The 27,771-nt window shown below is 63.0% G+C and overlaps 2 protein-coding genes across 6 annotated transcripts; one reads left to right on the plus strand and one right to left on the minus strand.

Annotated features, from left to right (window-relative positions):
* Positions 1–1,093: 1,093 nt before the first annotated feature.
* On the minus strand, positions 1,094–10,240 carry BCS1L (BCS1 ubiquinol-cytochrome c reductase complex chaperone). Of its 2 annotated transcripts, XM_075932976.1 has the most exons (8): positions 10,116–10,240; positions 7,040–7,421; positions 4,846–4,985; positions 4,507–4,701; positions 3,616–3,679; positions 2,709–2,878; positions 2,051–2,168; positions 1,094–1,528 (listed from the first exon to the last, which is right to left on the minus strand). In XM_075932976.1, the coding sequence occupies exons 2-8, from the start codon at positions 7,357–7,359 to the stop codon at positions 1,276–1,278; spliced, it is 1,260 nt and encodes a 419-aa protein (XP_075789091.1). In that variant the 5' UTR covers positions 7,360–7,421; positions 10,116–10,240; the 3' UTR covers positions 1,094–1,275. The 2 variants fall into 2 exon arrangements, with proteins under 2 accessions (XP_075789091.1, XP_075789092.1); XM_075932977.1 differs by lacking the exon at positions 4,507–4,701.
* Positions 10,177–27,561, plus strand: ZNF142 (zinc finger protein 142). Of its 4 annotated transcripts, none has more exons than XM_075932961.1 (9): positions 10,177–10,310; positions 12,559–12,894; positions 13,563–14,267; positions 14,802–15,059; positions 16,670–17,482; positions 19,717–19,894; positions 21,326–24,473; positions 26,082–26,187; positions 26,947–27,561. In XM_075932961.1, the coding sequence occupies exons 2-9, from the start codon at positions 12,615–12,617 to the stop codon at positions 27,420–27,422; spliced, it is 5,964 nt and encodes a 1,987-aa protein (XP_075789076.1). In that variant the 5' UTR covers positions 10,177–10,310; positions 12,559–12,614; the 3' UTR covers positions 27,423–27,561. The 4 variants fall into 4 exon arrangements, with proteins under 4 accessions (XP_075789076.1, XP_075789077.1, XP_075789078.1 ...); XM_075932962.1 differs by lacking the exon at positions 10,177–10,310 and adding an exon at positions 10,854–12,039; XM_075932963.1 differs by lacking the exon at positions 10,177–10,310 and adding an exon at positions 10,854–11,751.
* The last annotated feature ends 210 nt before the right edge of the window (positions 27,562–27,771 follow it).

Consider the following 27,771-nt stretch of genomic DNA (forward strand, 5'->3'; position numbering starts at 1 on the left):
GGGTGTGGGGCAGAGGAGGGGGACCCAGGTTGTGAGAAACCAATAGTCTGTAATTTCTTATTTTAACCATTACGTTCCCTGTGCTGCTCTCTATCCGCAGGTCTCGTGTGGTCGGTTCTGGGGTACAGGTGCCGTCCAGCTCAGTCTCTGCAGACGGTAGCCCCAGCTGCTCACTGGCAGCACGTTACTCTCCTCCGTCGCCCAGCCTGTCCAGGCCGAGCGTGCCCTGCAGGGAGGGGGAGTCCCTAGCAGAGGCTCGGGTTCCAGCTGGGTCTGTAAACGACCTCGCCCACTCGGCTCAAGCGGGCTGGAAACGGGCTTGAAAATGAGGCTTGAGCAGCCGTCTCCTTGACTTGAGGCCCACGCGTCAGTCCCCCGCCCCGCCATAAAATGGGGCTAATACCACAGTGGCAGCAGCTCGCGAGACCTAATCTGCTGCTGGGGATGGCCCGACTGCCACGGACTTACCAGGTGCTGAGCCAGGCCCTTCTTGGGAGCCCCCACCCCAACCCAGCCTGTGCTGGGTGAGAACCAAAGGGCACTCTCCCCGCAGTGGCACCCTGGTGGGGATGACGAGACATGCTTAGCCTGGGAGCTCCGCAGGGCCAGGACGATCGATGGCCGCTCTGGGCCAGGGCCAGCCTTTCTGTTCTGGGTTTGCAGGGCGACCGGCTCCCAGGCCAGGCCCGGGGCTGCCCCAGCACAGGTGAGAGGCTGACAGACTATGGTTACCAAACCTGTAGGGGCAGCCTCTGCAAAGCACCTGGTAGACAGAAGGCTCCGGGCCGTGCAAAAGGCCCCACTGCGCTACTTCACGCTGGGCTGGATTTCCGGAGCACGCTGGAAAGCAGCTGGAAAACGGTTCTGCTCCAGCGTGGAGCCCGGCGGTGTCTCGAGCTTCCTCCTACTGTCTCCTCCTGCTGTCCTTCGCTTGCCCCCATGCCGGGGGGTCCGGGGGGCTCAGGGCTGGGTTCTGGCCTCGTGCTTAGCAGGCTCAGAGCGCCCTTGCACGTTGAGCCCAGAGGAGTCCGGCATGTTAGCAGCTGTGTCTGGGGAGGAGCGGTGGCGCAGGACAGCACGTTGCTATCGAGGGTTCTGGTTCTTTTTATATTTTAATAGAAAGCCAAGGCCCTGCTGAGGTAGCGAAACAAACAGGCGGCTCCAAGGGCTGCCACGTTGCATCCGCACAGTTACCTCGGCCTCCGTGAGTCACGCCCAGGGCATCCAACCCCGGGGAGCTGCCAGCCCCTCCCCTCTGGTTCTGCCCGCCCTCAGTCACAGCAATATGGACTGCACGTGCTCAATGGCTCCGGCCGGGTCTGCTTTGTGCAGCATGAAGTGGCCCTGCACCTGGGCGGCGCTGATCTGCCTGGAGACGCGCAGGGCCTGCTCTGCGAACTTCTCGCCGGCGGCCACGGGCTGCTCGGGGTAGAAGCGCTGGAACATGCGGGAGATCTGCCAGTGGGAGCAATACCCCACATGCTGCTTCAGATCCACCCGGCCGGGGCGCACCAGGGCCGGGTCCAACCTGCGGAGGCAGAGACGGAGCGGTGCTGTCAGCCAGCTGCGTGGAGCTCAGCTCCGCGCACGTCTCTGTGTGGCCTCCAGTGCAAACATCCCCTTGAATACCAGCCCGGAGACCTGCCCGCTGTGGCACAGAAGGACGGGCAAGGTCCCCCAGGGCCGGCCGGCTCAACAGAGAAACCGGCAGAACTAGACAGAGGAGGGCAGCAACCCCGGGCCTTCCTGGACAGCTCAGGCTTCTGGGGCACCGTCCCCTCGGCACGCCTGGGCCTGGCTTCCTGCTGGGGAAGGAGCAGCAGCCGGGAGCTCTGCACGGGAACACGGAGGAGGGCTGAAAGGGACAGGACCCAAGCCAGGGGAGAGGCGGGCTGGGAGCTCACAGCAACAGTGGAAGGGGGGCTGGGTATCTAGCCAGAGTGAGGAACTGAGGCGGGCGCCAGTGGGTCTGATCTCGCCTCGTGCGCCCTCGTACCCCGCAAGGGGGTTCCTGCCCTGGGACCCCCGCCCCGCGGGAGACGGCTCTGACCTGTCGACGTGGTTGGTGGTCATGAAGACTATCCTGGCCTCCGTGGAGGCGACGCCGTCCAGCGCGTTGAGGAGGCCACTGAAGGTCAGCCGTCCCATGCCCTGGTAGGCAGCTGGGTCTGGAGGAAAGGCAGACGGGGAGCTCAGGGGCACTGGCAACTTCCCAGCCAGCGGGGAGCTGCCCCATCTGCTATAGGTCAACCAGCCCACCTCCACCCCCACCTCCACCCCCACCCAGGAACCTGGGCACTCCATCCTGCGCTCTCAGCAGAGCGACCACAGGGCCACCAGGCGGGCCAGCGACAGGCCTGCTCCCAGATACTCGCTGCACCGGCGGCAGACTGCCTGCCCCACACCGCACACAGGGCAGGGGAGGGGGCGGAGGGCTGAACCAACCCCCTGGCTGAAGAGCAAAGGGGTCTATGCAGCCAGGCAGGGGGAGCTGCCTCCCACCTGGGGATCAGGGACTCCCGGGCCCAGCAGGTGAGCCGAGCCACCTCGGAACAGCTCCTCCAGCCCCACTGCCCAGGGAACCGCGCTGGGCCCGTTCAGTTCAGGCAGGCCACAGCGACCAGCGCGGTCTGCTCCTTGCCAAGCTGGGCAGGGACCCCGAGGGGCGGGCAGGGCAGGTGTCTGCATGGCCCCTAGCCAGGACTAACTCTCGGCAGCGAGGTCCCGGCTGACGAAGGCGGCGTCCACGTCCTCCAGGAGGATGATGCTCTGCTGCGGCGCCACGCTGAGCAGGTGGTTGAGGCGGTCGTCGGAGAGGCCGCGGTCGCTCAGGCTCAGCAGGCAGATGCCGTACTCCAGCTCCCCGGCCAGGGCGGTGCTGGGAGGGGAACACGGGGAGAGTAAAGCCCAGGGAGGGCACCGCTCCCTCTCCAGCCCCACAGGGCCAGGCCCCAACCTCAGACCTCGCCAGGAGTTGGGGGCGGACCTGGAAGTTCCTTTCTCAACCGTGACCGGATCTCCTGTCCAATGTGCGGCAAGTTCCATCTGCACCCTGCCTCCCGTGCGCAAGCCCTGCCCTGCCCCCCACAGGGATGGAAGGACACGCTGTGGGGCGCTCCGGCATGGGGCCTCTGTGTTCCTCCAGCAGCTGACTCCCCTGCCAGGCACCTCCCAGTCACCTGCCCGCGGGCAAGGCAAGCACAAGGGGCGGGCGCTCTGCTCCGGGAGTCGGAGGCCTGCCCTGCACCGTGAGTGACCATACAGGGCGCCCAGACAGATGTGCCAGGCTGAAGGGGGATCCAGGGGACGCAGCTCTGGGGCCCCGATGTAGCCCTGTTCATCGTCTGGGACGTGGCCTGTTAGAGTGTGTGGGGCTGGCCTGCTTTGGGCTGTGGACATAACACAATTCACGTTTCAGGGGGGCGCCCCAACAGCAGCCCAGCTCAGGGCCCCCAGCGGGCTAGCAGCACCTCCGGACACAGCCCTTGGCTCGCGCTGCTGCCCGTTTCTCCCTGGCTAACCCAACCCCCCTCCTCGGCAAAGCCACCCCAGGCCCCCCGCCCACGGGCGAAGGTGACCCAGAACTCGGGCAGGCTGGCCCCACCCAGTACTCACATGAAGCTGCTCTTCCCGCAGCCCGGGGGCCCGTAAAGCAGATACCCCCTCCTGTAGGGGATTCCTAGGAAGAGAGGGAGCCATCAGAAGTCAGCCACGCGCCCCAAACCCAGCCTGCCCCACAGCCCTAAAGGATGGAGCCCAACTAAGGAGCACACAGGCAGCCCCCCCCCCCCCCCCCCCCACACACACACCCAGGGCCCTAATCTGGACTCGTGGGAGGCTCACCTGGCCAGCGGGCTCCCCTCACGCAGTGCTGCCCTCGGCTCTGGCGCTGTCCCTGAGAGGAGGCCCTGGACCACTGGGGCCTGCCGAGCAGAGCAGAAAGCTTCCAGCTGGGGCCAGGCCTGGAGCAAGATGGACCCCAGCTGGGGAGCTACGGGGCGGAGGGGTAACCTGCTTGCTCCCTACGGCGCCAGGGAGAGACCCGGCACTGAACCCACCCTTCCCTGCAGCGAGGGGCCCCGGGGCCCGGACATCCCGCAGGGCGGCTGCCTAGAGCACTGGGCCTGCATCGCCACGGCAGCGCCCGTTTCTCAGCCGGGCCGCTGCGGTGAATCGGGCCCGCTGAGCGCAGAGAGGGGCACTGCCCCTCCAGCCCAGAATCGCCCCACTCCCGGCTGAGGCCATTCAGTGCCAGTGCCCCCAGGCAGCCGCGAGGATTGTACACGAAGCTTCTTCACAAACACAAACCGGGGCCCCGGGGAGGAAGGGGGCGGTGAGTCAGACCTAAGGTGCTGCGGGGCTAGGGAGAGCCGCAGCAGGCTGGGGAAGTGTGTGGAGAAGCGGGGGTAGCTGCACCGCGCCCGCCTGCCTGCAGCACCCTGGCTCGAGGGAGCGTTCTTTGCCCTCCCTGGGGCCCTAGAGGAGGCCAGAGGGAGGGAGCCTTGCCTCTCTCAGTGTACCACTTGGGGTTCTCGATGAACTCTTTGACGTCCTGCACGATCTTCTCCGAGACCCCTTTCTCCAGCACCACCGAGGCGAGCGGGCGGCGGCGGCGCGGGAACCCGAACGGCCGCCATTCGGCCCCCATGGCTGTGTACATGACCGTCTTCCCCTCCTGCTGCCTCAGAGCCAGCTCCCTGGCTGGACAGACGGAGAGAGGCTGGCAGTGAAAGAGGCTCTCCCACAAGGCACCAGGAACTGGCCCGGCTTTTACAGCTGCCAGCTTCAAATCTGCCGCAGCAGGACACTAGCCAGCCCGGGCCCCGGCCCTGCGAGCAGCCGTACCTTCCTGGAGGATGCTGAAGAAGATCTCCCGGTTGGTGCCCAGGGCCGTGAACGTCACGGACTCCCAGGGGGTCCCCGTGTGCAGGTCAATCATTTGCTTCTCTCGATTCCGCTCAATGCGGATCCACTTCCTCCGGTACCTGGGAGCAGAGAGAGGCTGAGCAGGGAGGCCAGGCCAAGGGGCGATGCTGGAGGAGGCTCGGGAGCATCACCACGTACCCGCTTCCGCGGTGAAGCTGAACTGACTCAGCGTTTTACGTGGCGACTTGCCCTGACGCTCTGAGAAGAGCCTTTACAATCCCCTGCTGTGCGAGGTCCATGCGTCCGCTCCACCCCGCACAGGCACAGACGGGCTTCCACTTCGTATCTGCCGTGTTTTAACTTCGCCGAGTAGCCTCGTCATCTCCCGGGGCGGGCAAGGCCGTGTGGGGGCATTCCCGACCCCAGGGACAGGAGATGAATTCGGCATCTCGCCTGCTGGTCATCTCTTTTCCCCGCTAAGCAGTCATAGAGTCCTAGGGCGGGCAGAGCCCACAGGAGTCACCGCGTCCAGCCCCCTGCCCAAAGCACGACCAGCCCCAACTAAACCATCCCAGCCAGGGCTTGGTCCAGCCAGGACTTAAACACCTCTAGGGATGGAGATTCCACCCCCTCCCTAGGGAACCCAGCCCAGCGCTTCCCCACCCGCCTAGGGAAAGAGTTTTTCCTAATACCCAACCTGGACCTCCCCCACTGCAACTTGAGCCCATTGCTCCTTGTTCTGCCACCTGCCACCACTGAGAACAGCCTCTCTCCATCCTCTGTGGAACCCCCCTTCAGGAAGCTGAAGGCTGCTCTCAAATCCCCCCTCACTCTTCTCTTCTGCAGACTAAACAGACCCAAATCCCTCAGCCTCTCCTCAGAGGTCATGTGCTCCAGCCCCCGAATCATTTTCATTGTCCTCCACTGGACCCTCTCCAATGCGTCCATGTCCATTCTGTCATGGCGGCCCAGAACTGGACACAATACTCCAGTGGCCTCTCCGGTGCCAAATGAAGGGGAATAATCACTTCTCTGGATCTGCTGGCCATGCTCCTCCTAATGCCCCCCAACATGCCATTAGCCTTCTTGGCTACAAGGGCGCCCTGTTGACTCGCATCCAGCATCTCATCCACTGTAACCCCCAGGGCCTTTTCCACTGAACTGCTACGTAAACATTTAAAAATGAATGGAGATGCCTATCTCCTAGAACTGGAAGGGACCTTGAAGGTCATCGAGTCCAGTCCCCTGCCTTCACAGCAGGACCAAGTACCATCCCTGACAAATATTTGCCCCAAATCCCTAAATGGCCTCCGCAAGGATTGAACTCACAACCCCGGGTTTAGCAGGCCAATACTCAAACCACTGAGCTCTCCCTCCTTAGCCAGTCAGTCCCCAGCCTGTACCAATGCTTGGGATTCTTCTGTTCCACGTGAAGGACTCTGCACTTGTCCTTGTGGAACCTCATCCGATTTCTTTTGGCTCAATCCTCTAATCTGTCCAGGTCACTCTGGACCCTCCCCCTGCCCTCCAGTGCATCTACTAAGGACTTGTATCGACTACACAATTAGTCGATAGGACCACTCTGCAGAGCCACAGCGGGGGTAGCTCCAGGAGCCGGCTCGAGCCGGGACTGAGCAGTCCTGGTTCGTGCCTGCTCCGGAAGCCACCTGCGCTGCGGCTCTGCATTTTAAACGTAGTAAGAGCAGCCTACGGCTGGCCGTGGACAGGGGCAGCTGCCGCCAAGCAGTCCCTGTCCGCAGGGGGGCCCAGCTCCCCGCTGGGAGCCCTGCCGACAAGGGCTGCTGCCAGAGCAGCCTCTGCCCACAGCAAGCCTCAGCCCGGGTTTATAACTCTGACAAAGGCAGCGGGTGGGGGTGGGGGGAGGCAGCACCCTCCAGGACTGGCTCCTGTTTCCCCCCTTTGCTGCCTCTCATGGAGGCAGCGAGCAAGGGGGAGAGGAAGCGAGTAGTCGAGACTCCAGTCGACTCCTCTCTAACGTGCCTAGTACCTACCCATGCGCTGCGTGCGCCAAAGCCCACTGAAATCAGCGGGACCCTTTCTGACTTCAACAGGCCCCCAGGCCCTTCAATAATTTTTCTTCACACGCAGCCCTCGGGTCGGGGGTGCAACTGGTCAGTTCCAGCCCATTCCTCCGCCCACCCTGCCCCCTTACCAGATGAAGTGGTTGCCAGGGCTGGGGATGAAGTCGAACTTGGTGCTGACGCGCCCGCTCTCATGCTGCAGGTACGAGGTCTCCACGCTCAGGTGCTGAGTGTGCTTGGCATAGTGCGAGATCCAGCTCAGCAGCCACTGGTAGCTCTTGTCCTTGCTGGGCACCTCCAAGGTGATCATGTAGTGTCGGCGAAAAGCAACCACCCCAAACTGGGCCCCCTTCCGGGCCAGGGCCAGAGCCGTGCCCACCCCTACCAGGCCAAACCCAGCCCCGAAGTAGGGATTGTCCTTCAGCGCCAAGACAAAGTCAGAGAAGGGCATGGTGGGCCAGGGGAGTCATGCGACGGCTTTCAGTGGCATCGCCCCTGCCAGCCAGAACAAACCTGATGATAAAACAAAAAGGGAAAAGGCTGAACGATGGGTGCCGATGCTAACGCTCAGCATGAGGGGCCGGCACAGAGCCAAGGTGACACCCAGGCCACCCGCTTTCGAGGCCTTCTCTGTGTGGCACATTCAGATTTGTCACCAGCAGAACTCTCTTGAAAATGCAAAGCAAGTTTCTAGCCCTTAAAGCTGCAGAGAAAACCTTCCAAACCTGAGCCAAGGGCAACAGGCCCAGCCGCAGCTCCCTGAAGCAACAGCGGAGAGATGTTACCGTCTCAGCCCATCAAGCAGTTAGCTGCTCTGCCCCTAGTGACTCTCACAGCCCAGACAGATCCTGGCTGGCTTTGGGCACAGCTCTCAAAGTGGAGTGGTGCTGGCGACCACATGGGAGTCCAAAGACCCGTGTGATCAGGCCAGCGGCCTCCGGAGCACCTTCTTGGGGCCTGTGGTCATGGTGCAGCAGCCCTGCCTCAGTTTCCCCACTTGTTAGGGCTCTCTCCATCGCATTACCAAAGCAAACAACATTCCGCACGTTCAGCTGGATTCTTCGTGGAACAAAATAGGCAAAGTGAGTTCTCAGGCTCTCCTCCCCCATCAAGTCCATGTTCCTAGTCCTGCTGGGGGCCCCCTCTCGGAGCCTCTTCTCTGAACAGGGTTCCCTGCTGGCTCCTCCCCCCAGCATTCTCCATCCCTCTCCTCCAGAGCAACCCCCTCCCCAGCTTCCTGCTGCTTTGACACTGGTAGCCTGCTTAGTAGCAAGGGCTGGCTAGGCCCAGCCACTAGGTCTGAAAAGGAACCACCACCCTTGGCATGCAGGCTCAAGCAACTGGGAGGATGCCACCCGCACAAGGCTCTCCGGAGCTGGGCTGAGGAAGCTCTTTGGGCAGGGTGGCAGAACAGCATCCCAGGCCACTGGGAGGAAGCTGGGAGCGCAAGGGTGTAAAAGCAATGTGGGCTTATCACAGGTGAAGGGCCAACCCGTAGCTTTCTCACTAAAACCCTCCGGCCACAAGCTGTTAGAAAATACTGCCCAGGGCGCAGTTCCAGAGGATTTATTACGGCAACTGCTCAACATGCATCACCAGGTGCATCCCGAAAGCCTGTCCCATGCAGCTAGGAGCCTGGACGGGACGGAGATGGAAGCAGCCTCTCCCGTCTGTGATGGCAGTGGAAGGCCTAAAGCCACAGAGCCGTCCTGCACCACGTCGTGGAAACGGTTACCTTTTAAAGCAATGTGGGCAGACAGACAGCACTAGAAGGGGTTCTAGCCTTGGCTTGATTTCGGGCAAGTCCCTTCCCTTTCCATCCCTCGCTCTGTGAAACACAAGTGATGATTCTGGCCTTGTCCGTGAGGGGCTTTGAGATGAAACTGACCTGTACAAGCTAGGGACCACTGGTAAAGTCCTGTCCCAACCTTGGCCGTCTCGATGCTCTCTTGCCCTGCTATTGATGGAGCGTGCCAATAGTTTGAGCTCTCCTCCGGCTGCACCTCCCCGCTCATGAGGATACCCAGCACATTTCACATTAATGCGCTGCAGCATCAGTGACTTAAGCCTCCTGTTGCCAGAGGGATGGGGGCAGGGGTGTCACATGATCACTCCCATTGCACAGCCTGGGAAACTGTAGGTCACAGGCGAGCTGGAGAGCCTGTGGCCGTCAGGAATAGACTCCAGGAGTCCTGGTTGTCAGCAGGCTTACGCCCTGTGCAGGCAGTAGTGCGATGGTAGGCTTGGTGTGCCAGCCCCAGCCGGCAGCGATACAAGGACCAGGCTGAGGGAGTGCCATCCCTGACAGGTGTGTGTCCAACCTGCTCTTAAACATCCCCAGGGATGGAGATTCCACAACCCCCCAGGCAACTTATCCCAGTGTTTCACCACCCTGACAGGCAGGAAGTTTTCCTTAATGTTCAACCTAAACCTCCCTGGCTGCAATTTCAGCCCATTGTTGCTTGTCCTATCCTCAGAGACCAAGGGGAACCATTTTCCTCCCTCCTCCCTGTGACCCCCTTTTAGGGACTGGCAAGCTGCTGTCATGTCCCCTCAGGTCTGCTCTTCTCCAGACTAACCAAACCCTTTCCATAGGGTCTCCCATCTCCCCTCAAAAGGAGCCTAAAGCCCCCACTTGAGTTCCCCTTTCATGGGGCCTGGGCCCCCTCTCTGCTCCCTCCCCCCTATAATGGGTCTGTCCACCCCCCCGCAAGGCAGCCTGAAGCCCCCACACCAGTTCCCACACCCCGCGGGTCTGACCCCCCAACTGCCCTCCCCCATCTCGGGGCCTGACCCCCCCAACTGCCCCTCCCCAGTCTCGGGGCCTGACCCCCCCAACTGCCCCTCCCCCGTCTCGGGGCCTGAACCCCCCAACTGCCCCTCCCCCATCTCGGGGCCTGACCCCCCCAACTGCCCCTCCCCCGTCTCGGGGCCTGACCCCCCCCCCAACTGCCCCTCCCCCGTCTCGGGGCCTGACCCCCCCCCAACTGCCCCTCCCCCGTCTCGGGGCCTGACCCCCCCCAACTGCCCCTCCCCCGTCTCGGGGCCTGACCCCCCCCAACTGCCCCTCCCCCATCTCGGGGCCTGACCCCCCCCCCAACTGCCCCTCCCCCATCTCGGGGCCTGACCCCCCCACTGCCCCTCCCCCATCTCGGGGCCTGACCCCCCCCCATCCCGCCAGGGGGTCTGTCTCTCCCCCGCCCTTACCGCCCAGCAGCGCCGCTCTGCCCCTCCGGCCGCGCGCTCTATGGTTCCGGCCCCGCCCGCCCGCAGGCACCATAGAGAGCGGGCGCGGGGCAGAGCGGCCGGAAGGGGCCGCAGCACAAAGGGGCCGCTCCCGGCCGGGCGCGGGGCACCATAGAGATGGGCCGCGCCGGGGGCAGCGCGCGCCGAGCCCCTCAGGTGCGGAGGCCGGGCCGGGGTCCGTAGAGGGGAGGGGTCCCGAGGGGGGGAGGGGTCCCCCAGAGAGGGGGGTCCCTAAAGGGGTCCCCAGAGGGGGGGCGGTTCCCCGAGAGGGGGGAGGGGTCCCCCAGAGAGGGGGGAGGGGTCCCAAGAGGGGGAGGGGTCCCCCAGAGAGGGGGGAGGGGTCCCCCAGGGAGGGGAGGGGTCCCTAGAGGGGTCCCCCAGGAAGGGGAGGGGTCCCGAGGGGGGGAGGGGTCCCCCAGAGAGGGGGGTCCCTAAAGGGGTCCCCAGAGGGGGGGCGGTTCCCCGAGAGGGGGGAGGGGTCCCCCAGAGAGGGGGGAGGGGTCCCAAGAGGGGGAGGGGTCCCCCAGAGAGGGGGGAGGGGTCCCCCAGGGAGGGGAGGGGTCCCTAGAGGGGTCCCCCAGGAAGGGGAGGGGTCCCGAGGGGGGGAGGGGTCCCCCAGAGAGGGGGTGGGTCCCTAAAGGGGTCCCAGAGGGGGGGCGGTTCCCCAAGAGGGGGGAGGGTCCCCCGAGGGGAGGGTTCTGGGATCAGCCCGGGGGGTCTCCGCGCCACAGCCCCAGGGGCCGGGGGTGTCGGCAGGTGCGCGGGGGGGGGGAAGCAGCTTCCCCCCAGGGGCCGGGGATGGAAAGTCCGGTGGCATCCGGCAGCCAGCGGGACGGTCTGTGTGAGCAGGGGCTGATTCAGCAGGACCCTGCGCGGGGCTGCTCCAGACCCGCCTGCCCCCAGCGAGGTGAAGGGATGGAATTAATTCGCGTTTGGAGATCCTCGTTGGGCGGGGCGGGGAGGGAGAGCCAGGCCGTGCTACCGAAACCCCTCCCGTCGAGGGACAGCCCCCCTCTCTACCCGGCACACCCCTGCCAACGCTAATAAAAGAAGAAATGAGTCAAATCTTCAAATTCCAAACTCCACCAAGCGGAGGAAGATGCACCAGAGACCCCGTGAAATCCACTAGAGACTTTGCTATTGCTACTCATTGTAAGAGGAGGTGCCCGAGACTCCAACGATAGGTGTCAGGATAAAGACAACCAAAGTACTGCAGCCCACGGTGGATTATGCTGTTATGTGCCACAGGCGGAGAATGTGACAGAGCCTTGTGTCAGGTGTAGCTTTCAACCGCTTTTGGAGCGCACAGATCAGCCCTTTGCCCCGTTGTGTAACTGGGCTGGCCTAAACGCTGAAGAATAGACTAGCTTGGCAAAGAGGGAGCAGAGCTGCTGCTGAGGGGCCCTTTCCCATCTCTAATCCTTCTACAGTTCTGTGCTCATACTTCATCCTCTGGCAGTTTATACCATGGTATCACCAGAAGACATGCCTGTCCCAAAGAGGCAACTGTCCAAGACAAAGACGAGACACAGAAGAAAAATGGGGGAGCACTAAAGCTGGCAGGTGAAACTGACCTGTCTAGTTTCCCTGTCCCAAAGTGAGTGCCCTGTCCAGAATTGTCAGACGTTTTGTGGCAAGGGGCTCTTCTCTGAATTAGCACCAACTCCAGTCCCCCTGAAAGGGACTGAGGCCATTCTGGGGCTGAGATGTCACTGAGATGTCCTGACCCTCTGAAATCATTAAAGGTCACCTAGCTACCTCTTGGAAGAGTCAAGATGTTTGTCCTGTGGCTGGGTCTGGTAATTTGAGTGTCTTTATGTCTTCTCCTTCCTCGTGTTCGCCCACAGAAGGCAGCTCACTCACGGTGCATAAGGGAAACACACAAGTAGGTGACCTACTCGTCCAGTTTCTCTCTTGTATCCCTACGATTCTCACTGCATTTCAGCTGCCCCCAGGCGTCACCTCTCCCTGGCTTACAGCACTGCACAATCTTGCTGTGAACTGTTAAATAGCTGTATTATCTGGCTGCAGAGCTGTTGCACTGTCAGGGTACATGTTGTGCATCAGCAGGCAGGCATCAAAACACTTGGAAGCCCTTTGGCCTAGTAGAGGTTATTGTTACAATTAAAAAACATACATTAAGATGACAGGTAAGAACTGTAGCTAAGATTTAAAAAAGGCGACAGTTTGAGCATCTTCGTATTGGACCCACCTGATTTTTCACCTGAGAACTCTTCAAAAAAAAAATCAAACCTGTTTGAAGCATCCCAAAATCACCTCTCCTTTTTGCAAATCTTTTCTCTCCAGGAAAGTTCTCACCTTAGAGGGAGACACCTTTGGAGTCTGTTGCCCTTGCACCCTTTCCATACCGGCAGTCCAGCTGTGTCACTTTGTGTCTTTTCAGAACGAGACTGACTCCTCCACAGCCCCGTGCAGGTGTCCGTTTGTGCGCAGAGGAAAATGAATGCGGAAGTGGCTGCAGAGCCTGCCGGAGGAGAGATGGATGCCCTGTGCCCAGGGCTGCTGTTGCCCATCTCGGGAGAGGCAGGAACCGGAGAAAACCCGGGGGCCTCGAGTGCCTGCATGGCTGGGCCAGCCCCGCTGACTGTGGGACAGAGCTTGTTGCTGACGGATGCGTCCATGGCTGGGGATGGAGCTCATGCAGAAGCAGCTGATGTGGAAATATTTGTAGAGGCCGTGTCAGACAACATGTCTCTGAGCAGCACGGGCAACGCCACAGGTATGGCACGCCTTAGGAGGGGAGGGGGCAGCGATCCTCCCAGTGGATCGTCCACTTGCCATGTGTCAGGAAGGCCAAGTCAGGCTCTCCAGTCCCTTCTCTCTGGAAGAGCAGGCAGGGGACTCCAGCCAGTCTTGTGGGGCAGGCCAAGCAGTGTGCAGTGGCCAGACAGGCCCTCTGCAGCCCTGCTCAGCCCTCCGATGGCCTGTCCTGAAAGTGCCACCTGTCGGAGGCCCTGGCACATTGTGATCTGAGTCGATGGTGTTTTCTCTCCTGATGTTCATTGTGAATCTAGTGGTGGAGAGAGGTACTGGCCTGCTGCATAGCTCAGGGTGCAGCCTGGGGCGCAAACAATGTGAGCTCCCCCTCCCAGGGTACCCCTGTGGCGGTGAAGGGGGAGTTGAAGCTCCGAAGCCCGTTGAACCTGTAGCTGATGCTTCCAACAAGTGCTCAGCTTGGTACTCATGTGCTCGGGCGCTCTCGCGCGGTGGTGGTGTGCATGCTGTTTCACCAGGACATGGACTGAAAACTTTGTTTTCCACCGTGTGCCTAGAATATTGGGACAAAAATTGCTGCCCTTGGCCTGAGCTGGATTTGAACTGGTGCCCTCTAGGCAAAAAGCACCCGGTCTGGCCTGCAGCTGTTTGACGTGCGCTCTCTCCCCACAGAGGTCTTGGTCAAAGTGGTTGAGCTGTATTTCTGCCAGAGATGCGGCCAGAGCTTCTCCGACCCCAGCCTGCCGTCTCAGCACCAGTGCATCCCGCTAGCCACCCCGGAGCACCTGGAACTGCCAGGTCTGCCCCAGCTTGCAGGGGAGCTGCCGGCCCTGCCCAGCGCGTGCAGAGGGGAAGCCGCTGCCTGCCAGGAGCCAGCACAGAGCTTGCCAGGAGCGAGCCAGCAGAACGGGGACCTCAGCACTGCGGCTGAGCAGCTGCTGTGCCCCATTTGCGGGGGGGAGTTCGTGCTGCCCAGTGAGCTCAAGGAGCATTTTAAGACCCATCGCAGTGCCCAGGGAGCCGTGGCCTGCCCTGAAAAGGGCTGCCACTTCACCTCGGAGGACCGCAAGCAGCTGCGTGGGCACCTGCGGGGCACCCACAAAGTGTCCCCAGTCTCCTGCGCCTACCGCGCCTGCCCGCTCTTGTTCCGGAGCCGCCAGGACATGGAGCTGCATCACAAGAGCCACTTCCCCTTCCACTGTGGCCACTGCGACTTTTTCAGCTCCAGCGCCAAGCTCTTCAGACAGCACACCCAGAGCCATGTGCCGGGGGGTGGAGAGCCCCCCACGGACACGGGGCTCGTGGAGGCCACCTGCAAGTGCGACTTCACTGCTGTGGGTGGGCAGGTCCCCAGCGAAGCCCTGCATCTGCACTGCGGTACCTGCTGAGCGCGGGGGGCGGGGGTGGCATGTGAGCCCTCCGTGTGCAGGGTCCTTGAGTGCTGAGCTTTGAAAGAGCGGGTCCCTCCTGCCGCCGGTGGGCACAGCTGGCTTGCGGGGTGGCAGAATTCAGGCACCCTACCTGGAGGGACGCTCCATGGGAGCTGTGGGTGGGAGAAATGAAATCTGGATCCTCCCTGAAAAGCAGGCGCTGCTGCTGGGCTGGGTTCCCCGCAGGGGAATAAACTACTAACGCCCCCGAATTCCCAGCTGCTCCCTACTGGGATTGGCTGGACGACTCTCATCCCTTCCAGGACTCTTAGCCAAGTGAGTGGAGCGTGGAGACTCCGAGGGCTGCGTGCGGCACCCATGTGCTCTAGCAGCCGGCAGGCCTGCATGCCGTAGGGCAGCGCTCAGCTCGGTTCCATGCCAGCTGCGTCGGCTCCTGCCCAGACCTAGGTTTGGGTCATTGGCTTCTCCGCCAGTGGGCGCTGGACCCAGTGGGGATTAACTCTTCCTTTCCCTTTCCAAGATGCTGGGGAGACAGTGGAGGAGGCGGAGAATTCCCTACCTCAGAGCAACTGGGAAGCAGCAGAGCCGGCGGCTGGCCACGGGCAGTCTGGCAGCCCCAGGGCAGCGCCGGACAAGAGAGCATCAGCAGCGGAAGAAGACTCTGAGAGCACAGGCGATGAATCGCTAGAGGAGGAGAGCGCCTGTGAGGCAGAATCCAAAGGAGATGGGAACGCGGCGTCTAAGAAAGCAAAGGCGCCTCGGGCCCAGCCGTTCAAAGGTGGAGTCCCTCATTCCCTGCTCCGAGCGCTGGCACTCACACCGGGCGGTGGCCCCACGCACCGGAGCTGGGTGACACAGGCATGGCAGTTGGCCACGTGGGACTGTGGGGCAGAGGACGAGGGATCGTGGGCAGGCTTTCTGGGAGAGCAGAGAAGCCGGAGGAGATGTTTTGGGGATTGCCAAGGGCATGAACTGAGTGGCCCTTCCTTTTCTGCTGCCCGTGGTGGGTCCCAAGGTCCCGATGGCACTAGGAACAAGGCGTGTACAGGGAAATGTAGCGTAGCCCCATACCAGTCAGTGTGCCTCAAGCCAAGGGGACGCGAGGGTGGATCATTTTGTTAGCAACAGCACTTGGCTACGTGCGCTCAGATAGGTCCAGGCCGTCTTGGAGAAGCCCCGGAAGGGTTTTCCCTTGTCAACTGCATGAAGTCCTGCCAAGAGCACAATGTTGGGCTTCTCTTTGCCATGAAGTATTGGCCACTCGCTTCTGCAGTAGGTAAGAGCTTGGGTTGATGGGCTACGTAGGCCGCTCGAGGCTGCCAGCCCTGTGCCCAAAGAGAGGGGCTGTTCCAGGGGGAGAGCTGGGCTGAGCCAACAAAGAAATCCCAGCGCCAGGAAGTGTGCTGTCTGCAAGCAGGACCGCGACAGCCCCCAAGGCTGACCAGGGTTCTCTGCAGAGAAGGGAGCATGTTGGCTCCCCTGCTAACCATACCCGGGACTGGTCTGGCTCTGGAAGTGAAATCAGAGCCAGGCCTGGGTGGGGCCTGTTTGTGGAGCCCCTGGCGGCAGTGGTGGCCGGGCGCCGCCCCATGGGACGTTAGGCACAAATGGTTCCCGGCGAAGGCGCGTAGCCCCCAGAACAAACTCCCGGGGAGCGCTGGGTTCACCGGTTCCTGGTGGCCCTCGAGCTGCCTGGCTGCCTTTTTGGAAGCGGCTTTAGCTACACGTGTCACTGGGCTCTGCACGGGGTTCTGGGGGAAACGTAATGGCCCGTGATACGCAGGACTCAGACCAGACGAGCTAATGGCCTCTTCTGGGCTGAAATCCGCTGATCCTTACCTGGCAAAAAGACGCAGAGAGCAAGTGAAGCCTGGTACTAGCTCCCCGTTTTGGCTGTGCAGCCAGTAGCTGCGAGATGCAGGCCCCAGCCTGCTGGAGGCAGACACTAGCGACGGCCCAACACCAAAACATGCTAATGCTGCACCGCTGCTTCCCAGTTCACGGGTGGCAGGGGCCTGGCTGGCAGGTGGCTGCTCCATATGTGGCTCCTGGTGTCAGGTCAGCACAGGCAGCGTCAGAGAGTGTGAGAGAGGGAGGAGGGGAAGTTGCCTGGGCACTGAGATCCGTCCAGCCGGTAAGGCAGGGGTCCACAGGCAGCGGCTGGCTCTGAGCTCAGGGTTTGCAGTTGAGGTGCATGTGAGATGGTGGCTACCTCACCGGCTGTGATCAGCCATGGTTCTCGGCTCCATTTATTGTCCAGCCGAGAGCAGACTCGGGGAAGAAAGGCAACTCTTCCGACCGGGCTTCCTACCCAGCCCCGCTTGGCATCTCCCATCCTTGGGGACCTCTTCCTGTCTCTGCCTCTGACTGGGATGGTTTCCTTTGCAGGGCATGTCACGGAGGGCTCAGAGTACCTCTTCAAAACCCACATGTGCCCGGAGTGCAAGCGGTGCTTCAAGAAGCGGACGCACCTGGTGGAGCACCTGCACCTGCACTTCCCCGACCCCAGCCTGCAGTGCCCCAACTGCCAGAAGTACTTCACCAGCAAGAGCAAGCTGAAAATCCACCTGCTGCGCGAGACCGGGGAGAAAGCTCACCACTGCCCGCTCTGCCGCTACAGCTCCGTGGAGAAGAACGCCCTGAACCGCCACATGGCCAGCATGCACGAGGACATCTCCAACTTCTACTCCGACGTCTACTCCTGCCCCGTCTGCCAGGAGACCTTCCGGCTCAGCCAGGCGCTCAAGGAGCACCTGAAGACCCACAAGGCCGAGACCAAGGGGCTGAGCTGCTTCCAGGGAGACTGTGGCTACTGCACCGACGACCGCAAGGACTTCGTCCGCCACCTCAAGGAGGCCCACGGCATCAAGGCGGTGGAGTGCAAGTACCACGCCTGCTCCCTGCTCTTCGCCACGCCTGAGGCCATGGAAACCCACCGCAAAGCCCACTACGCCTTCCACTGCCAGCAGTGCGACTTCGTCTGCTCCAACAAGCACGTCTTCCGCAAGCACAAGAAGCAGGGGCACCCAGGCAGCGAGCAGCTCCAGTGCGGCTTCTGCCCCTACGCCACCTTCAACCCCGTGGAGTTCCACGACCACGTGGGCAAGATGCACGCCAACGAGAAGATCCACAAGTGCTCCGAGTGCAGCTTCGCCACGGCGCACAAGAGAGTGCTCATCCGCCACATGCTGCTGCACACGGGTGAGTCGCCCGCCTGCCGCTCGGCTTCCCCATCGCACCGCTCGTCGGTCACTGGTCATGGAGGGCTGGGAATCAGGACTTCTGGGTTTGATTCCGGGTTCTGGGAGGGGCTGGGATCCAGTGGTCATGGGGGGCTGGGAATCAGGACTCCTCGATTCGGTTCCCTGCTCTGTAGCCTTGGGTAAGTCCTGTAAGCGGCAGATGGCCCTGCCGGAGGGGCAGCAAGCCAAGGCAAAGCTGCCATGTTGTGCCTCTCCCTGACTTGTCAGACCAGTCAGCAGTGCGGCGTGGCACGGTGGGCCCTGTACCACGGGGGGAGCAGCCCTGCAGCAGAGGGCAGTGCCAGACCTGAGGAACCTGAGCTTGGAGGAGAGGTGATGGGATTTGGGCTGGTTCCTGCTGGAGCCAAGGCGACAGCAGATCACACAAAGGAGAGGACCTGGTGCCTTTCCACTCGTTCTTTGCTAGGATAACGAGTCTTGTGGCTAAGGGAGAAGCGGTGGACGTGGGATACCTAGACTTGAGTAAGGCATTTGACACGGTCTCGCATGATCTTCTTATCAATAAACTAGGCAAATACAACCTAGATGGGGCTACTATAAGGTGGGTGCAGAACTGGCTGGAGAACCGTTCTCAGAGAGTAGTTATTAATGGCTCCCAATCCTGCTGGAAAGGTATAACAAGTGGGGTTCCGCAGGGGTCTGTTTTGGGACCGGCTCTGTTCAATATCTTCATCAATGATTTAGATATTGGCATAGAGAGGACGCTTATTAAGTTCACAGGTGATCCCAAGCTGGGAGGGGTTGCAAGTGCTTTGGATGGTAGGGTCCTAATTCAAAATGATCTCGACAAACTAGAGAAATGCTCTGAGGTCGATAGGATGAAGTTTAATAAGGACGAATGCAAAGTGCTCCACTTAGGAAGGAACAATCAGTTTCACACACACAGAACGGGAAGCGACTGTCTGGGAAGGAGCATGGCAGAAAGGGATCTAGGGGCTATAGTGGACCAGAAGCTGAATATGAGTCAGCAGTGTGATGCTGTTGCAAAAAAGCAAACATGATTCTGGGATGTATTAACAGGTGTGTTGTGAGCAAGTCACATAAGTTATTCTTCTGCTCTGCTCTGCGCTGATTAGGCCTCAGTTGGAGTATTGTGTCCAGTGCTGGGCACCACATTTCAAGAAAGATGTGGAGAAATGGGAGAGGGTCCAGAAAGAGCAACAACAATGATGAAAGGTCTAGAGAACATGAGCTAGGAGGGAAGACTGAAGGAATTGGGCTTGTTTAGTCTGGAAAGGAGAAGACTGAGGGGGGACATGAGAGCAGTTTTCAGGTATCTAAAAGGGTGTCACAGGTAGGAGGGAAAAAAAATTGTTCTCCTTGGTCTCTGAGGACGGGACAAGCAGCAATGGGCTGAAACTGCAGCAAGGGAGGTTTAGGTTGGACATTGGGAAAAACTTCCTGCCTGTCCGGGGGTTAAACACTGGAATCAATTGTCCAGGGAGGTTGTGGAATCCCCATCCCTGGAGATATTTAGGAACAGGTTAGATAGATGTTGATCAGGGATGGTCTAGATCAGTGGTCCCCAACCTTTTGGGGCTGCCGGGTGCCTGGGGGTGGAGCCATGCATGTGCCACACGCCTGGGGGTGGGGGCTGTGCATGTACCGCACGCCTGGGGGTGGGGGCTGCGCATGCGCCGGGCACCCAGGGCTCAAGAATGGCTCGGGCTGGCCCTGGTCACTAGGCGGGTGCGCACAAATGCCCCGGTGGGCACCATGGCGCCCGTTGGCTCCGCATTGGGGAGCACTGGTCTAGAATGGTACTGGGTCCTGCCATGGGGGCGGGGGACTGGTCGCAATGAGCTCGCGAGGTCCCTGCCAGGTCTAGTGTCCCGTGATTCTATAACGCACATCTCCCGTGCGAGGGGCTGGCCAGTGGGAGCGGTGCTGGTGGGATACATCCGCCCTGTATCAGTCACAGGGTGCCTGGGAAGGGCTGCGTGGGCTTCAAGTGGTTCCTCTTGGTCTGCAAAGCTTTTCCCACATTGCCTCTATCTCGCTAGATCCACAGCCGCCTCCCTGCAGCACCCCCTGCCGCCTCCTCATTCCCCCCGCTGCCTGGCTGGCTGCAGGGCCTGCCCTGCCTCCCTCCGAGCTGCACCCTTGTGGGGCCGGCGGGGAAATGAGCGCCGCCCTCACCCTGGTGAAAGGTTCTCTCTCTCCTCTGGCTAGGGGAAAAGCCCCACAAGTGTGAGCTCTGCGACTTCACCTGCCGGGACGTGAGCTACCTGTCCAAGCACATGCTCACCCACTCCAACGACAAGAACTACATGTGCACCGAGTGCGGCTACGTCACCAAGTGGAAGCACTACCTGAACGTGCACATGAGGAAGCACACCGGAGACCTCAGGTACCTGCCTCCGGCTCACCCTTCCGGGGACGGCCAGGCTGCTCCCAGCCCTCGCCTCCCCCACCCCCCCGTGTACTGAACCTTCATTTTTGGCCCCACCCAGAGCCCCATAGAGTCTACTAGCCCCAGGCCCCATAGGCTCTGGGCTGGAGCTTGAACGTAGTGGGGTGAATATCTTTGTTTTTTCTTCTTCTCGGTTCTTTCCCCTCACTCGGGCCGGGTCAGCGAGAGAGGGTTTTTTTTTGGTTTTTCGGCTTCTCACTTGTGTATGGCCCCCGACTGATTTTCCTGTGGGCCATGGCCCCCAGCCCAAAAGGGTTCATCACCCCTGGCTTAGGGGCTAGTGTTCTGCATCCTCGCCCACTGCGCTGGGTGCGCTTCCCACTCTTGGCCAGCTGGGCACTTGGAGGCGCTGCCAGCATGGCACGTCCCGCTGTCGGAGGGGACCAACCCTTGGGCAGGCGGCTTGGAAGCAGGGCACACGCCCCATGTTGGCTGTGAGTCCGGGGCTGAGATGTCACCACCCAGGTATCAGTCCCTTGGGTTCCTGGTCTGTCTCGCCACAGGTGAGCGTGTCCTTGTGACACCACGAATCACAGCAATATGCAGGTTCCTCCCCATCCCAAAGGAGCGGGCGGTTCCTCTGGGTCAGTAGCACCTGAGCTTTTGCGCCAAACAGAACTCCTCGCAGCCGAGCCTGGTAGACGCTAGGTACAGCTTTATTCCATGCCACAAGGAGGCTAGGCCAAAGCAGGCGAATGCACACACGCAAACGAGTAACAATCTCGCGTTTCAAGAAGTAAGAAAAGCATCTGTCGTCAGCAAGCGCTATGTGATGTGTAGGGCACCCAGGATAAGCCGCTGGGGATCTCTTGGCTAGAGCTGGACCCCTTCCACCCCCAGTTCCAAGCAGCATAGAGATCCCTAGTTCCTTTTGCGTGAGGTTTTTACCCCCCTCCTCGCCTGATGGGAGGAGCCCACTTGTCTGACTCCCCTTCCCAGGCAGGAGAGCAGAACAGCAACTGGCTTCTGTCCTCGCTAATGTCCCAGACTCGCCAGGCGGGTGTCCAAGGGCCTTTCCGGCTAGGAAGGACACACACGCTTTCTCTTGGAGACCAGCCGTTCACGTTGCTTCTGCCTGGGGATGGACACAGACACGGGTTCACAGCACACCCGCTGTGGCCCAGCTGTTATAACTCACAGGCATTGGAGCAGGCAGAGGGAAACCGTGGGGCAGTGCCCAGGAGGGCAGGCCCCCGGCTAGGTTGAAGTGAAGGGCGGCCAAAGGGCCTGATCCTGGGAGGTGGTCGATGCCTGCACTGCCCAAGCCCTTCGCACTTTTTGGGGAGGGAGCTGGCCCTGCAGCAAGCCCCAGCTTTGCTCCGGCCGAGGGGTGGCCAGGCCCCTGACCGTCTCCGGTGTCTCCGGCAGGTACCAGTGCAACCAGTGCTCGTACCGCTGCCACCGGGCCGACCAGCTGAGCAGCCACAAACTACGGCACCAGGGCAAGAGCCTGATCTGCGAGGTGTGCGGCTTCGCCTGCAAGCGCAAGTACGAGCTGCAGAAGCACATGCAGGTGAAGCACTCGCAGAACTACCAGGTGCCCGTCTTCCAGTGCCAGTTCTGCACCTACCAGACCAAGTACAAGCAGGCCCTGCTCAACCACGAGAACTGCAAGCACACCAAGCAGAGGGAGTTCCGCTGCGCCCTCTGCTCCCACTGCACCTTCAGCAACACCAGCCTCTTCTTCCACAAGCGCAAGGTGCATGGCTACGTGCCAGGCGACAAGGGCTGGCTGGAGCACTACGCCAGCAAGGAACTGCAGAGCAGCTCGCCCGACATGTTGCTCAGCTACGAGCTCGGCGCCGCCCTGCGCTCCGACTCCCTGCCCGGGAAGGAGCTCTGGCCGAAAAGCAAGCCCCCGCAAGAGCCTCCTCAGCAGGCTTTCGGCGTGGCCCCCTCTGGCTGTGCCCCTGGGGCTGAGGACGAGGGGGGTCTTTCCGCCGAGGTGGGCCCCCGGGGAGATTCCGCGGTGGCGGGGGACTCGGGGATTGTGGATGCCACCGGCGACGCGGTTGAAGGCTGCACGTTGCACTTGGAGCCGCTGGACGTCACGGCAGCCTGTCCGCTGGGACACGTGGGCAGCGAGCCTCCCACAGCTCAGTCAGAGAGTGCAGACCCCCTGAGCTGCAGGGCCCCAGCCTACGAGGTGCTGAGCTCGCGGGATGCGCTGGTCCTGGAGGACAACGACAATGGGCTTGAAGACGTCCCTGACTTCGAGGAGGAGCCGGAGGGCCAAGAGCAGGAGAGGCTGGGGGGCAGCGCTGGCGACCTGGCCAGTGCCGTGCAGCTGGAAGAGAGCCCTGAAACGGACACGCAGCCGGGGCCTGAGGATGGAGGGGACGGGCATTGCTCTGACTTGCCCAGCGCGGCCGCCGACAGCGACGCAGCGCCAGACGCCAGAGAGCCCAGCATGCAAGAGGCCTGGTTTAGCGTCATAAAGCCAGCGGAGCAGAGCCATTTTCCTGCCCCGGCCTCCCCGTGTGCAGAGGCCAAGGCGGGGCCGCAGTCGGAGTCGGTGCTGAAAGCTCTTCGGAGGCAGGACAAGGAGCAAGCCGAAACCCTGGTCTTGGAGGGGAGGGTGCAGATGCTGGTGGTGCAGTCGGAGAGCCAGATCTTCAAGTGCGAGACGTGCGCGTACATCACGCGGAAGGAGAAGTCCATGGCCCTGCACGTCAAAGCCGGGTGCCAGAGCCGCAGGGCCCCGCTGCTGTGCCGGGAGTGCGGCGCCAGCTTTAAGCAGCAGCGGGGCCTCAACACCCACCGGCTGAAGAAGTGCCCCGTGCTCCTGCGAAAGAACAAGCCTTCCAAGGCGGCTGCTCCGGAGCAGCCTGGCGGGGCCGGCGTGGGGGAGGGCGAAGCGAGCAACGTTCCGGAGCCCCCGATGGAGATGGAGCTGGGGCCTGTGAACGCTTCCTCCACGAGCCAGCCCTTCCTTTCCGCGCCGGCCGCAGGCAGCCCAGCCCCCAGCCAGGAACGGGAGGGTGCTGCTGAGCCCAAGGTGGCTAAGCCGTCTGTGCCAGGAGCCCACGCCCAAGTGGGGGAAGCCAAGCGCCCCTCCCCGCCTGAGAAGTACCGGCTGGAGCAGGGAAAGCTGCACTGCAACTCCTGCTCTTTCGTCTGCTCCCGGGTCTCCACCATCAGCTCCCACGTGGAGGCCGGGTGCCGGAGCCTGGAGCGGTTCCGCTGCTCCCTGTGCCCGGAGGCCTTCCGCTCCAGGCGGGCCCTGAAAAGCCACCACTTGGCAAAGCACGTCGAGCCGGAGGCCCCCCGGCCTGCAGGAGAGCAGGGCTGCACGCGAGCCGGGCCCCCCGAGGAACGAGCGGCTCAGGGTGGCTGCCAGGAGGCCAGCCCTGCCGGCAGCGAGAAGGGCCAGCCCAGCAAGGCCGTGGGCGTGACGGCTGCCCCGAAAGCTGCCCGGGGCAAGAGGCGACGCTTCGCCTGCCCCACCTGCCCCTTCACCTGCCACCAGGAGCGGGCCATGAAGACCCACAAGAAGCGGGGCTGCGTCCCCCTGGCCGAGTTCCGCTGCCCTGCGTGCCCCTTCGCCTCCAAGGCGGCCAGCGCCCTGCGGCTGCACCGCAAGCTGCACCGCAAGTACAGCAAGCGGCCGCAGCTGCAGTGCCGGCAGTGCGAGTTCACCTGCAAGCAGGCCCGCTGCCTCCGCCAGCACGTCCGCATCAAGCACGAGGGCGTGAAGCCGCACAAGTGCCTCTACTGCGACTTCAGCACCACGCGGCGCTACCGGCTGGAGGCCCACGAGTCGCTGCACACGGGCGTGGGCCGCATCGCCTGCGGCGTCTGCAGCCAGACCTTCGGCACCAACTCCAAGCTGCGCATCCACCGCCTGCGCGTGCACGAGAAGAAGCCCACCCACTTCTGCCCCCTGTGCGACTACAGCGGCTACCTGCAGAACGACATCACCCGCCACGTCAACAGCTGCCACTGCGGGGAGCTGCGCAGCTGCTGCTCCCGCTGCGAGGCCCGCTTCAGCTCCGAGACGGCCCTCAAGCAGCACGTGCTGCGCCGGCACGAGGAGAAGGCCTCCCACCGCTGCCCGCACTGCGGCTTCGTGTGCCGCAGCGAGGCCACGCTCCGGTGCCACGCCCAGAAGCAGCACCCCCACCTGGAGTGCGGCACCTGCAAGGAGACCTTCGCCACCCGCGAGGCGCTGGAGGAGCACAAGCCGCTGCACTTCAGCCACCGCTGCCAGCACTGCAGTTTCGCCGCCAAGGAGCGGCAGCAGCTGGTGCGCCACTATGTGGAGAGCCACGAGCCCGCCGCCCCGCAGGACAGGCCGCTCCGGTGCCCCTTCTGCGACTTCGCCTGCCACCACCAGCTGGTCTTCGACCACCACGTGAAGGGCCACGGCGGCACCCGCGTCTACAAGTGCTCCGACTGCGACTACACCACCAAGAACAAGCAGAAAATCACCTGGCACATCAGGATCCACACCGGGGAGAAGCCCTACAAGTGTCACCTGTGCAAGTACGCCTGTGCGGACCCCTCGCGCCTCAAGGTGAGAGCCCGCCGGCCCCTGCTCCCAGGGGCCTTTCCTGGGCAGCGCCCGGCCCTGCCACCGCCCAGGGGACGAGGAGGAGGTAGAGTCCCTGAGGCCGCGCCCAGCCCCCTGCCACCGCCCTGGGGACGAGGAGGAGGGAGAGTCCCTGAGGCCGCGCCCGGCCCCCTGCCACCGCCCTGGGGACGAGGAGAAGGAAGAGTCCCTGAGGCCGCGCCCAGCCCCCTGCCACTGCCCCTTGGGACGAGGAGGAGGGAGAGTCCCTGAGGCCGCGCCCGGCCCCTGCCACCGCCCTGGGGACGAGGAGGAGGGAGAGTCCCTGAGGCCGTGCCCGGCCCCCTGCCACCGCCCTGGGGACGAGGAGGAGGGAGAGTCCCTGAGGCCGCGCCCAGCCCCCTGCCACCGCCCTGGGGACGAGGAGAAGGGAGAGTCCCTGAGGCCGCGCCCGGCCCCCTGCCACCGCCCTGGGGACGAGGAGGAGGGAGAGTCCCTGAGGCCGCGCCCGGCCCCCTGCCACCGCCCTGGGGACGAGGAGAAGGAAGAGTCCCTGAGGCCGCGCCCGGCCCCCTGCCACCGCCCTGGGGACGAGGAGAAGGAAGAGTCCCTGAGGCCGTGCCCGGCCCCCTGCCACTGCCCCTTGGGACGAGGAGGAGGGAGAGTCCCTGAGGCCGCGCCCAGCCCCCTGCCACCGCCCTGGGGACGAGGAGGAGGGAGAGTCCCTGAGGCCGTGCCCGGCCCCTGCCACCGCCCTGGGGACGAGGAGGAGGGAGAGTCCCTGAGGCCGTGCCCGGCCCCCTGCCACCGCCCTGGGGACGAGGAGGAGGGAGAGTCCCTGAGGCCGCGCCCGGCCCCTGCCACCGCCCTGGGGACGAGGAGGAGGGAGAGTCCCTGAGGCCGCGCCCGGCCCCTGCCACCGCCCTGGGGACGAGGAGGAGGGAGAGTCCCTGAGGCCGTGCCCGGCCCCCTGCCACCGCCCTGGGTACAGGGAGGGAGAGTCCCTGAGGCCGTGCCCGGCCCCCTGCCACCGCCCTGGGTACGGGGAGGGAGAGTCCCTGAGGCCGTGCCCGGCCCCCTGCCACCGCCCCTGGGGAAACCCAGCAGGGCTGGCGTGTCTGGGCCGTGGGAAGCGTCCTGTCCCTGCACAAGGGCCAGCACAGCCCTGTGCAGGCGGGACGGTCCCGGGGGAGGAGATGATGCTCCATGTGCTTAAGGAGGCAGCCCACCCTAGAGGGCTCAGCTGAGTGCTGGGTGTCGGGATGTCCCAAGTTCAAATCCGGATTCGGCCAGGGATTCCCCGTGCCCGTAGGCATTGGTGCCGATCGTCCCTAGCTCTGACCTCGGGACTGTGTCTGTAGCTCTGACAGCACCTTGCCAAAGAGGGGGATCGATGCCCCCATGGTACACCTGGGGAAACCGAGGCACGGAGCCATGACTTACCCATGGTCACCCAGTGGCAGAGATTGGAATAGAACCCAAGCTTCATTCCTCTCAGTCCAGTGCTCCAGCCAGTAGGCAATGCTGCCTCCGCCTTGCCACGCAAGGGAGGCTCAGCCCGGGGAGTAGGCCAGTGGGGCTGGCTGCAGTGACCTCTGTGTGCTCCCTCCCCAGTACCACATGCGGATCCATAAGGAGGAGCGGAAATACCTTTGCCCGGACTGCGGCTACAAGTGCAAGTGGGTGAATCAGCTGAAGTACCACATGACCAAACACACGGGTGAGTGCCGGGGGTGGGGAGGGAGGCCTAGCGGCCCCACAACTGGGCTGGCGCCAGGCGCTGAGCCCTGCGGGGGCAGGGCTGTTCCAAGGGGCTCGTCTCCCACTTGGCGCCTCTGCAGCCAGCAAGTAGCGCACGAGGTGCTGAATCCCCACGGGGAGAGGCCTCTGCATCCTCGCCCGCTGCTTTCCCAGGGCCCGTGCGCCTGTTGTGCCCGGGGCCTGACAGCCCGTCATGGCACGCTGCCCGCGGGCTCGGGACAGGCGGCGTGTCTCCATGGGGCTGCTCTCTGGGTGAGGGCTGCTCGTGGCTGGCCCAGGGCAGCGAGCTCCCTGGAGGAGGCAGAGACTTAGCTGGGGCTCCCAGGCAGGGGTGGCCTGAAAGTTTTCCAAATGCTACTTGCGGTGGTGAGCACATGCCAGCAGGGGGCCCCAGACCCCTAACTTCCTGGGCGACAGGGGGCCCAAGTCTGGGGGGGGGGGGGGGGGCGCAGGCCCCGGCCTCTAGGGGCCTGTTGCGGCTGTGGGGAGAGCAGGACCCAGCGCCCTCGCTGCCCCCATGTGTGGGGTGGGATGGCAATGGTGGGAGCGTGGCCCGTGTGCAGGGCCCCTTACTGGCTGGGCGCCCCCCTCCTTTGGACAGAGCTCCCTTCTCGGGGAGGGCGCCAGGGCCCTGCGAGTCTGGCCAGCCTGTGTCCAGCCCCTCTCCCCGGCCCGGGGAGCTGAGGCCCCCGCCTGAGCGGCTGTCTCCCGCCCGCAGGCCTCAAGCCCTACCAGTGCGACGAGTGTGAGTACTGCACTAACCGGGCCGACGCGCTGCGCATCCACAAGGAGACGCGGCACCGCGACGCCCGGGCCTTCATCTGCGAGCAGTGCGGCAAGGCCTTCAAGACCCGCTTCCTCCTCAAGACCCACCTGAAGAAGCACAGCGAGGAGAAGCCCTACGTCTGCAACGTGTGCTACCGCGGGTTCCGCTGGGCCGCCGGCCTGCGCCACCACTACCTCACCCACACCAACGAGCACCCCTTCTTCTGCCGCTACTGCAGCTACAAGGCCAAGCAGAAGTTCCAGGTCATCAAGCACATCCAGCGGCACCACCCCGACTGCGGCCCGGGCGACCTCAGCCAGGGGGTCGGCAAGGACGCCAGCACCCCCACGCTGCACCTGCACGACGTCCAGCTGGAGCCCCCCAAGCCGGAGGGCGAGGAGGGGGCCCTCCCGGTGGCACAGGCCTAGCCGGGCTGGAGAGAGCCAGGGCTGCTCTGGGTCCCTGGTGGCTGGCTGCGGGCACAGGCCCTGTCTAAACGTGTATAGGCAAATGTGAATATGGGATGTAAGATATGCAGCTGTATAAATGGACTCTCGTTTCCATTTCCGTGGGGCTCCGTTGCTTTGCGGGGCCTTCTTTGTGCTGCCCCGATGCTGGGCTGGGCTCAGTCCGCTGCCTGGGTACCTCGGGGCCACGCAGCCTCGGCAGCTGCTGCTGGATGCCCCAGTGCCCCGGAGAGCCGGGCTCCGCAGCCTTCAGTGTCCACCCAAGGGTGGTCGCCGCATGAGCGATTGCTCAGCCCCTCCCCCCGTGCGC

Source organism: Pelodiscus sinensis, chromosome 7 (assembly GCF_049634645.1).
Source record: "Pelodiscus sinensis isolate JC-2024 chromosome 7, ASM4963464v1, whole genome shotgun sequence".
NCBI classification, from domain to species: domain Eukaryota; kingdom Metazoa; phylum Chordata; order Testudines; family Trionychidae; genus Pelodiscus; species Pelodiscus sinensis.